This window comes from Eucalyptus grandis, chromosome 3 (assembly GCF_016545825.1).
Source record: "Eucalyptus grandis isolate ANBG69807.140 chromosome 3, ASM1654582v1, whole genome shotgun sequence".
Taxonomy (NCBI): domain Eukaryota; kingdom Viridiplantae; phylum Streptophyta; class Magnoliopsida; order Myrtales; family Myrtaceae; genus Eucalyptus; species Eucalyptus grandis.
This window is the reverse complement of record NC_052614.1, coordinates 62,075,878-62,086,933: the sequence shown is the minus strand read 5'-3', so window position 1 is coordinate 62,086,933 and position 11,056 is coordinate 62,075,878. Positions and strand designations below refer to the sequence as shown.

Here is an 11,056-nt window from a genome sequence, read left to right as displayed (position 1 = left end):
AGGGCCATTAGATATTCTTTCAACTTATGTACTCCAGAAGAATTCAAATCTCCTTCCACGATTACGATGGCTTTCTTGGCATTCACCCAACATTTGAGATTACAAATTTCTCCATGGAGAATGTGATTATCCTTGATCTATCTCGGAGTGAAATTACTCATGATTGGATGGGGTGGAGCCACATGAAGGTATGTTATATGCTAGACAACACTTATTATTCCGCCTTATTAGATTCAAAAGTGGACTTTGCATGATTTTTCTTTCACAGGTAATTAAGAATTTGAAAGTTCTAAATCTGGCTCATTGCCAAGGCTTGAAGAGAACCCCCAACTTCTCAACTCATTCAAATTTAGAACATTTGATCCTATCAGACTATTACTCATTAATCAAAATTGATAGATCGATTTGTCAGTTGAAACACTTGGTTTTCTTAGATGTAAGCCATTGTGGGAAACTTCAAATGCTGCCGGATGAGCTGGGTAGAGATCTTGCAAGCCTCAAATACCTATCTCTAAGTGGATGCTCGAGTTTGAAGAGGCTTTTGGAGACAATTGGGAATTTGGAATCGCTGATTGAGTTGAACATGAGTCGCATGAGAATGAAAGAACTACCCGATTCCATCAAAAAGTTGAAGAATTTGAAAATAGTGAATATGGAATATGTTGAGATAAGCAAAATACATGATACCTTTTGGACAATAGAGAAGCTTGAAATAATAGAACTCATCTACAATATGTATTATGAGAGGCACGTGGCAATTGGTGATTGCATCTATGAGAATAAATTCTTGAGGATCTTGAGATTGACAAACGCGATAATACACGCCCTACCAAGGCTTCCTGAAAGTCTCATCGAATTAGAAGTGGAGGAGTTGAGGGTGGACACGTTTCTGGATCTCTCAAATCTCACTAACTTAAAGGTATTGGATCTGGGTTTTGGCCTTCCACCTAATTGGAATGGGAAATATTATGGGCTTCTGGAAGAACCGATATGACCGTGGATTGGGAACTTAACCAAATTGGAATCTCGACCTTTGCACTGCGGGGCACTATCGGGATGCGGTACACGTGAGCCGACTCGGAGGGAGTCGCCCTCCGAGTCGCCTCCCGAGACTTCCCTCAAGTTTATCCTCCTTTCGTCTTGATGGTTGCGAGTCACTTTGCTCGATGGATCTATCGAATTTGAGGAAACTATCGTCTCTCAAGATTTGGAGCTCTGCAGTTGCAGAGATTGAAGGCCTTGGTTGTTTGGAGAACCTACGGGAGTTGTACCTTCAGTTCCTTGGACAGCTGGCGATGCTACCTGATCTAAGCAAGTTAAACAAGTTGAGGCGTTTTGAAGTAACCGATTGTGGTAATCTGGTTGAGATTCAAGGCGAACTACCCCAATCTTTGGAAGAATTGCGGATAGACAGCTGTGAATCTTTACAGAAGTTGCCTGATCTATCAAGCTTGAAGGGATTGCGAAAGGTTAGAATAAGATGTTGTGGGAAATTAGCGGTGGAGGAAATTTCTCGGCTTTGCTCGGAGAAGTCAATCAAATTTGTGGGAGAAGACGGAGGAAATTTCTCGGCTTTGCTCGGAGAAGTCAATCAAATTTGTGGGAGAAGACGATGAAGAAGACGAATTTGTTGGGAGAAGACGATGAAGAAGACGAATTTGTGGGAGAAAATGATGAATAAGTGCAATGCACTTGGAAGCTATGAAGCACCGACACGTTCTCCGTGCTTCCGTGTCGTGTCCGACATGTCGAGCGTGTCGGACACGTTGACACGCATCGGACACGCTCGGATATGCGGTCAACGCGTGTGCCAAATCGACACGTGGTCAGCCTTTGCCCGACACGTTTGGACACGCGTGTTCGGCGACGATGGAGGGTGGAAGTGACGGCGAGGAGCGAGACAGACCAACGGCGAGAGTTGGCCAGAAAAAGAGCGGCGAGGAAGGGGTCGTGTGCGGCGAGCGGCGAGGACATGGCTAAGTCTGCACTTTGCAAATCGGGAGACATGCGAGAGATGGGTTTGAGGCACTAGCGGCATTGTCAAGAGCGTCGTCTCCGGAAGTCTCAACCAAATCACTTCACTAGTCACACGACTCCTCACCATGGTCCGCCCATCTTCCGGCTCCAACTCCGGCGGCGGCGGAGCAGCAATTTCACCAAGGTGGAGGACGCGATCGAGGCCATGCCCGATCACGGGGGCTGCCGGTTCGTGATCTACGTGAGAAAGGGCGTGTACCGGAGAACGTGGAGATCAAGAAGAAGGAGTCGGTTGTGCGGCGAGTGGCGAGCGGCGAGGAAGGAGACAGATCTAGAGGAGGAGAAGAGGAAGGGTTGTGCGGCGAGCAGCAAAGCAGAATGAGGTAGAGTAAAGCTTGGGTTTTGATTGGATGCCCATCACGTATTTTGGGGGAGGGAAGTGACAGGACAGCTTGTCGATGAATAAAGTGGGGGAAAATGGACGACGTGGGGAGGGAAAAAAATAAAGTGAAAAAAAAATTGGGGGAAAAGAGACGAGGGAAGTTTGGGCGAAGTGGGGGGTTGGTTTCGAAAAATAAAAGTAAATTTGGGGAGGGGATTTCGAAAAATAAATGTAAATTTGGGATAATGAAATAAAAAAGTGTAAGATTTATTAATATTATTAGTATAAATTCATTTTAAATTATTTATATATTTATTTGTGAATTTGAATTAAATTAATTAAAAATAAAAATATTTATTTAATATTTAACGTGTCGGAACATGTCGAAATTATCTACTTTTAGAAAAATGACATGTCGCATGTCGTGTCGTGTCGTATCGCGTGTCCGTGTCGCCGTGTCCGTGCTACATAGCTTGGAAGCTATTTGATGCGTGACCACGAATTGTTCCCTTGTGTTCAAACCTTAAACGAATTGAGGTAAGTACCAATGTTTTCCTTTTCTGGCAATCAAATTCTTGCAGAAATATGAGCAGAGAAGCTTCGCATGCACTTTTTAATGACCTATTTGCGGGTTCATGTATGAAAATCTGATGACGGCATTGAAATTATAATACCTCCGAACAGCCAAAGGGCTCATATTATGTACAAGTAGTCGTGTTCTTTTCCTAGTTTGGTTTGGCTTCACATTGGCGATAACTTCGCTATGCTGTAAACAAATAGGTGGAATGTGTGCTGGAAGGTCATATGACTATGGTTCTCATCCTGGGACTTTACAGCACAATCAACTCACTATTGCGACTTTGAAGTAGGCAGACATTCTGTATTGCTATGCTTAAGTCCAGTTTATTTTTCAGGAAAGGTGTGCTTCTTAGTGGGATTTGCAAATGTTATGGAGAAGTCATAAATGAGGGAGCCACCGCAATTCCGAGATTACCAGTGTGGCAGCACTGGCTAAAGCGGTGGCACCAGAATATCTCATCTCAGCGACGATGCCTTCAATCATAGCAATCTTTGATGCGCACACTGACAAAAATCATTCTGTGCAGCAAACATCGCCTACAGGAGTAACTGAGAGAATGCAGCATTCGCTGTACCAGTAGAGAAGGAGCACCCTTTTGCTTAGACTTGAGACTTGAGAATTGCACTCACTTACAAAAGATTGGTAAGAAAAAGAGAGCACCTTCCCTTGGGGCTGCCTTCAGTTATAGAACTGTGCATTCTGAAGCAATATTGGCATTGTTTCTGCCACCAAAGTGAGTTATGTGTCATATGCTACTCGCCGCCTCAGAAGAACTTTCATCAGGTAGTGTTGGCTCTTCCTTGTACGTGGAACCTTTCGTAGAACCTAGCGATCATAAAAGAAGAGCTTTGCACAAGCCAAGCATCAATTTAAGAAAATCTTCCAAATTCTTCCAATGTACAAACTCCAAAACATTTCCAATCTGCTGTGCTACTTTGAGCTGAGAAAGCAACTTGGGATCCATATCCGGAGCCGATGCCAGAGCCACGCACAGCTCAACATCATTCACATTTGCACAGGACAGATCACCTAGTGAAAATCTGAAGCAGTGGCTGACTGTCTTTGGGTGTAGAATCTCAGAAATTTTAGTCAAGTTGAACTCTATGAGCATCAGGGAGAGCTTCTGCCCACACATTGGTATCGTGGTCCTCATCCTCAATCGAGGTTGGGTAAAGAGGGAGAAATTGCACCTAGGATATGGATTTCAAGTCTGCCAGCTTAAGCTCTAATTCTGGAGTTTTGATTAGGAAAATGAACAACGCATCAAACGGAATCTTGAGGGACAGAAATCTGGCATCACCATGTTTGTTGCCCTTATACAGAAGATCCCAGACTCGGCAGAATCCCACGCTTGAATACGTCAGAGCTTTCAGCTCTGTGATGGACCTGCATTTTGAGCCAGCAATGCAGGTTCTAGGAGGGGATTGGTGTTGTGCTCTGGTTTTCATTTTCAATCCTGAACTGCTCTTGGATTGTGTTTGTAATTAGTGTGCTGAATTATGCTTCGTGTGAGTGTGAACCATCTAAGTTTTTCCTGTCCAGTGTTTGGTGATCATGTGCAATTTTGATTTTGTTGTTCGATGAAATGAGTTATGTGCTTGAGTCTGTGTGTGCTAGAATGTCACCTTCAAGAAGCACCTGAAGCAGAAGCTGAAGCGCAAGGTCTATTGCGACGGCTTCCTCTCACTCTGCACCTCCACCAGCAAGGTACCTTCGCTTTCACTACTAATCGCTGCCAGTGATGTCCAGCTCAACCTGGTCGGCAATTTAGTTGCCTTTGATTGGGCTTGGACATGATTCGGTTTGATTGGCTAATCTGTGTCAAAACTGCAGTGGCTATCGATTTATTACTGTTTTCGCCCAAATTTAGCTTGCTCGATCGAACTTAATGGCAGCAGCTCGATGCTGCTTAGGATTTCATTTTTTCTATCATCATGGATTGTTCTATTCTGTGCTTTTGGTTGTAATATTCTCCGTGATTGAGCTTGTTTGGAGTAGATTAGTCCATGCTGTGATTGATGGTCGGATATATGATAGGTAATGCCCTCTGAACGGCGAGCGAGCAGCTGTCGAATGCAGAATTTTGAAGAATGATGAAGTTATTTGTTCGGTGAGTCATTGATGTTCAGTGCTTATTTGGTTGACGTTGGAGAACCTGAAGGAGGGCTAAAACCTCTTGATGATACTTATATTGATAGCTTGATTATTGTTGGGCCATTGGATTTATAAGTTCCCTCTGCCCAGGGTATTGCTTGCTAGTCTTCTTCAGTTGTTTGTTGGGTCAAATGATCAGTCGGTGCAATGTGATGAATGTGAAGTTGATATTTTACTTCTCGTTTGTCTTGGAAAAAAAGAGTGTTGCTTGCATACATATAATGGATAGACCCTCCTTTGTGATGGTTTGCTTGTTGTTCATCTGGGAAATTAAATATTTGTTCTTTTGTTTGCTTAGAACAGCTGCTTGGGTAGGGCTCAATACATATTTGATTGATTTTAAACCTAGGTGTAAACATTTGCAATTGATCTACTGTTGCTTTTGTTCAATGTGTAACTGGTCTTTTGAAACTCCATATTTTTTGAGTTTTTTCCTTTTGTTAACCTTACTTTTGATTGATGCAGAGTTTTGGTTGAGTTTCTGGTGTGAGGTTCACTATGATCCCCTCTATAAAATACAAGGTGTGTTTTCCTTTCAGCTACTTAAATCCTTTGGCATGGAATCTACGGTTGTATTGCCCACATAACTTTTCATTTTCTGCAGATGCTCCAATTACCGAAAAAGAAACACTGGATATTTTAGAAGAAGCTGGTCGCTCACGATGTTGGGACCTGCAGGAAATGGGAACCAAATTTATACCGTCCCTATACCTTACGTATATAGATTCTGCATTCCAAATAGCACAGCTTGCTTTACAATGCCTCCAAATGACTCCTAACGAGTGGCCTTCCAGGACTATAGTTGTGGCAGAACTGGAATCAGTAGAAGCTGCCGGTGCCAATAGAATTCCATGGGATGCTTGAATTCACTTATCACGTCGTCCTTGCTTCATGTGATGTAAATCAAAGTTTGTTGTTCCATACTTTTCCATTTTTCCCAGGATTAATCTCGGGCTTTGAATGTTCATTTCCATTGTACCCTGTAGTTACTAGAGTTGTCTTTTCTTGTAAGTTCTTTGGAATATCCATCGGGATTGCATTACTGCATTATATCTTCAAAGAAAATGTACGATGGTACATTTCATCACATTCGGCTCTTGTGATGTACCCTGTTAAGTTCTTACATTTGAAGCCTCTTCTCCGTGTCTATGCAGTTGAGTTGGGTAAACAAAACTCATGCTCGATTCCGTTAGGCAAAAAGACTGATCGATACGTTGCTTTCAAGGGGAGGATTTTTTGGTCCTCTTCTTTCACCACGATCATGCTCTACTTTTTTTAGGTGTTGGTGTGTGAACAATTTCCTTTCAATCTTATATATCTTGATGTAATTTAATTTTCAAGAGTAGGACACCAGTGCATTTAAAGCTCTCTATTGGGGAGAGACATTATGAACTCTATACTGGAGATCCAAAGCATCCTGGGTTGAGTCTATATCTCTGAAGAAATCTGTGTGGCCTAATGTAGGCATCATCAAGCCAAATGGAGCATCTCATTCGAAATCGTGCAGCTCAAGTCCAAGGAATATCATGTTCACATAAATATTAAAGCCCCTAACATACTTGTGAGGAGGGAGATGCCCACAGTACTTGAATCAGCTGAAAGATTCTTCTGCAATTTCTTTGCCATGACATGTCAACTGGACTATATTATTGCTGGGGTACGAACTGCTTAAGGTGAAGTCAATCGCATTGCAGCAAGGATCATTTTTTAATAAGATTTTGAATGCCCACCATAGTAGCCTAATATACCTTGAGATAAAGGGAAACCGTGATGGGCCTTAGAAGCTATGTCCTGATATTTCGAAAGAATTGGAGTAGCCTTTCATCCTATCTTCTATTTGATGCAGTTACCATGTAAGCATAGTAGGTAGCTCCACCTGTCCTACGGCACAGAGACAAGTTCGTGATACGGGTGAAGAGGACATTATTGCCGACATGGCAGGTTTTACTAATATATGTTCCATAATCTTTCGGGTTAAGTAACTCGAGAAATTTCTTTTAGATTTTTTGTTTGATAAAGGAAGTGGTAAATACATGGAGGAGAGGAAGATAAAAGTAGTCCTCACCAGTCCAATGGAATCACCATCATTGTTGTCAGATTATGGAGATCGGAAGCAAGATTCATCTTCTGAGACTACCGTCGGAAGGATGTCTCACCTGCTGGACTAAAAAATGTGTCGTCTTTTCTTAGGGTGTGATGATCAGAAAACATCAATATGCCCCTTCTGCTTTTCTAGATTGAGATGGCATAGTATCTAATACATGTATTGGGGCTTTGACACAACCTAGGATGGGCTGCATGTTATTTATATGTGAACAGAAATCAAGTCGATCTATAAATTGATCAACCTTTTTATCAACTAAATGCGAGTGTATATGATAGCTCTTTTCTTATATTAACCGTATGCAAATCCATTTGTATGTCTCGTGAAAGATTGGAAATCATAGGATATGACTTCTACTCTCACTCGTATAATCCGAAAGGATTGTCTCTTGATACCAGGATCCTGAGGGGTTGGATGTGTCAGAGGATTTTAAGGAGCTAAAATCAACACTCAGCATGGTGATTCAAAGTGGGAAGATGTTAGTTTTCTTCCCCTACGATTTGAATTTGGGTCAACTTTCTCCGGTAAGGTCATTGGGAGGACGGTTTCCCTTCCACTACCTAAGCCACCCCTCATTGCCGATTTTATACAGATGAGGAGAGGAGACAGAAGAGGGGGAGAATTATTAAAAGGAAGAAAAAAAACTTATTATAAGCATAGGTATTGAGTTGGGAGAATCGCAAATTCAATTGTAAGCTTATTGTATAGCTTCAAATTCAGTCCCATACATTCCGACTGTAATCCTAAATTTTTGAGTGAAAATATGGAAAAATTACAAAAAAAACCTCACACCTATTACAATTATGTCAATTCATTGCTAAAACTTGCACATGATTAGTGCACTTGTTTTAATTCTAGAGGATTGCGTTCGTCGCCTCTTTTACGCCTTATATGCACAAAATGCATGCATGCACGCACGCACGCACCTACGCATGTGGGTACCAAAGCCATTTCTGATAATTCAGGTTTTGCGTTATCTTTCACGATGTAAAAAGGGATTTATGTTATGCACTCTGGCACCACGATTGGACAGTTCAATCCGATTAAATCAGGAAGCAATGGCGGTCGCTGTATGCCAACATCGAATGAGTCGGCATTAAATTCACTCTTTAATCTTGGACAGCGAAATTCTGTCAGAAATATGACAAAATAGGCTCTGCCAAATCAGATTGAAATTGAAAGGACTACCTTATCAATTGTCTCTCTTAACTGCCCATTTGGTCCAATCTAAAATGCGTGAGCCAAAAGAATCCTCTCTGCAAAAACTAGTCATCCGAGGTTGTTCTCAGAATTCAATTGCTGATGATGCACCTATCGTCTCTAATGCACTCAGATTTTTTGGGGAAAGAAAAGAATCATTATCCGAAAGTACAGAAGTGACAAAATTCAAATCAAGAAGGAGCAGATCTTTTCATGCTTCGGGGACCTTCACAAGAGAACTTCAGATGCATGTTGCTCGAGACGTGAGTACCGCGCTTGTCTTGCTTCTCAGCGGAATCGGTTGAAACTAACATGGCAACCTTAGCGGTCCACATAGGAGACAGATCTGCAGCTAATGCATTCAATCTGCAATTCTGTCATACTTTAACAAAGGGTGCCTTCGGTGGTTAGTTGTTCCGTATTCACTTTCACCTCCAAGCCCGTATTTAATAAGGAACTAACCTAACTAACCATGGCCGGGATATTGGATTTGAGAGAAGCAGCCAATGCCTACATGAGCGAAAATAATGAGAGGTTTTAAAAATTTTGAGAAAGTTCAATGCAGCATATATACATCCAGCAACAGGAACGATTGAGAAAACATTACCAGCGCAATATATAACTGCAAACAAGCAATATTCTATTTCTACCCAAAGTGATGGATATTTAGTCAAAGGAAGTACCTTGCAGTCATCTTCTTTCTTCCGTTTGATAACCTCAAAAAGCCACTCACTGACAAGCTTTTGAAGTTCAACCCTGATGCTGGACCTCTTAGCATCAGGTAAACTCTGGCATCAATCCAAGGCATTCACATTGTGAGACCTAAGAGGTGACATCTGAACAAACAGAGCCTACATAGGTGCATTTCCAACTTTATTCAATTCAGGAGGAGTCTGAGATGATCTTTCGAACTCTATTAGGACCCATGGAACTAACTCATGTTATTTTAATAGTATAGCATGCACCAAATACGAAGCCCAAATCACCCAGTCCCCCTTGAGAGAGGATATGTCACAGTAATTTTATCTGAACACATTTTGGGGGACAATCCCATATATTTTCCACTAATTGCTTTATTCCTTGACAGTATATGGAAAATTGAAGGACTAGTTCAGAGGCTGAGGTAATTTAGGATTGCAATCATGCCAGATGGTGATGATGAGCATATTAATAATAGCTAATAGATGCTCGGAGAAGTGAGAAGCACCTGATTCAAGACATGAATGACTGTAGCAGCCTCCTCAGGTTTGCCTTCAAGTAAATATCCCTGCACAAAAAATTGGTTATAAAACCATTTAGTTTGCCACAAAACAAGCAAATGACAGTCGGTTAAATTTTAATCTTAAACCAGAGTGCTAAAAGCCACAATAAATGCTTCCAAATACCGAAAAAAGTAGTTATATCTCCTTTGTGTTGTGACAATAAGCATTCTCATGCCCATAGGTGCTTCATGTCCTAGGATGTGAGCCAAAATTTGGTTTATTCAATCATTAACTCTCGCCTTTTTCGGCCATAGATCCCTCACCTGGATTACCAAGAACTTTGTACTGATCTGTATTGCAATATTAATATTTTCCCATTATCGGATTTTCTAATGCAAGAAGACCTAGTGCTTTCAGGGTCTGATATTTGTGATTTCAACAGACTGCGTTTGTAAACTACCTTCGCACATGAGAACCCACTACCCAGGGAGTGCTGCTTCATGGACTCACATCTTAACTTCTCAGTTTTCCATAGAGATTCAATGTCTCCTGAAAAGGGTAATTTTCGGCAAACCACTAAATAGGATAAATAAGCATAATCTCAGAACAATTAAAGAAACAAAGACATTGAAAGACACGGCGCAGCGAAAATTCTTTTTATTTCTTATTTCTACCCTTTTGTCTAAGGAGAGAAAGAAATCACCGTACAGAAGAAAATATTCTAGCACATCCCATCTTTTGTATTAAGTGGCGGGACCTGGATGAGAGAACTATTTGTGGGAAGAAATGGAAAATAAGATTGTTGAGGGACAAGGGCTTGAGAGCAGCCAAGGGAGACAGAGCTAGTGTTTCTCACCTACTTTTGCAGCAAACTCCATCCAGATGTCAAATGCAGCTTTATGCAAATTCACTCCATTTTTGACAAATCTCTTTGAATACTTTGTGAGCAACCCCCAATTGTCTGTATCATCACAAATGCTGCAAAATTTTTCCATGGAAAGGAAGGATGTCAAATAACATGAGCAAACTATTAGATCAAGAGTAGCAGTGCAGACAAAATGATTCAAAATAAAAACAAGTTGATTAAATCGTATATAAATGACACTTATAAATTGGATAAATTGCTTGATAACTATGTAGTACATAACACACAATTAAGTGCAGTAATGGCTTACTACATGATAATAACATCCTTCTCAGGAGAAACAGCACGGAAGTGAACCTGAAAACAATATCGCCATGGTGGGTTGCAATGGCAAGTTATTCTTCTTCAAAAGCTTCATAACTTCCTGCATGAGGTTAGCATCTTTGTGCTCTTTAGCATATTGCTGCATTGCAATACCCCAAGTTAGCAGAAGAATTGTGCAAATAAAACAAATGGAAAAAAGAATTGCCTGATATAGATACACTTCATCATTACCAAAAGATGGTTTGCAGAGCCAATTGTAGGGGTGAAT

General features: G+C 41.2%; 3 protein-coding genes across 8 annotated transcripts; 2 read left to right on the top strand and 1 right to left on the bottom strand.

Annotated features, from left to right (window-relative positions):
• Positions 1-6: 6 nt before the first annotated feature.
• Positions 7-1,990, top strand: LOC120291204 (disease resistance protein RPV1-like). Its single transcript, XM_039308266.1, has 2 exons — positions 7-188; positions 269-1,990. Exons 1-2 carry the CDS (start codon positions 27-29, stop codon positions 992-994), a joined length of 888 nt encoding a protein of 295 aa, XP_039164200.1. The 5' UTR covers positions 7-26; the 3' UTR covers positions 995-1,990.
• An 841-nt stretch (positions 1,991-2,831) lies between these two features.
• On the top strand, positions 2,832-6,180 carry LOC104415024. 6 transcript variants are annotated; one of them, XR_005549114.1, is made up of 5 exons: positions 2,832-2,896; positions 3,274-4,447; positions 4,557-4,646; positions 5,559-5,615; positions 5,698-6,180. XR_005549114.1 is itself a non-coding variant. In XM_039308268.1 (4 exons), exons 2-4 carry the CDS (start codon positions 4,532-4,534, stop codon positions 5,955-5,957), a joined length of 432 nt encoding a protein of 143 aa, XP_039164202.1. In that variant the 5' UTR covers positions 2,832-2,896; positions 3,466-4,531; the 3' UTR covers positions 5,958-6,180. The 6 variants fall into 6 exon arrangements, 2 of the variants coding, with proteins under 2 accessions (XP_039164202.1, XP_039164201.1); XR_005549115.1 differs by having other exon boundaries at positions 4,543-4,646; XR_005549117.1 differs by lacking the exons at positions 5,559-5,615; positions 5,698-6,180 and adding an exon at positions 4,977-5,033.
• Positions 6,181-8,354: 2,174 nt separating this feature from the next.
• LOC120286433 lies at positions 8,355-10,830 on the bottom strand. Its single transcript, XM_039308269.1, has 6 exons — positions 10,775-10,830; positions 10,456-10,577; positions 10,060-10,148; positions 9,605-9,664; positions 9,081-9,185; positions 8,355-8,907 (listed from the first exon to the last, which is right to left on the bottom strand). Exons 1-6 carry the CDS (start codon positions 10,777-10,779, stop codon positions 8,860-8,862), a joined length of 429 nt encoding a protein of 142 aa, XP_039164203.1. The 5' UTR covers positions 10,780-10,830; the 3' UTR covers positions 8,355-8,859.
• Between the last annotated feature and the right edge of the window lie 226 nt (positions 10,831-11,056).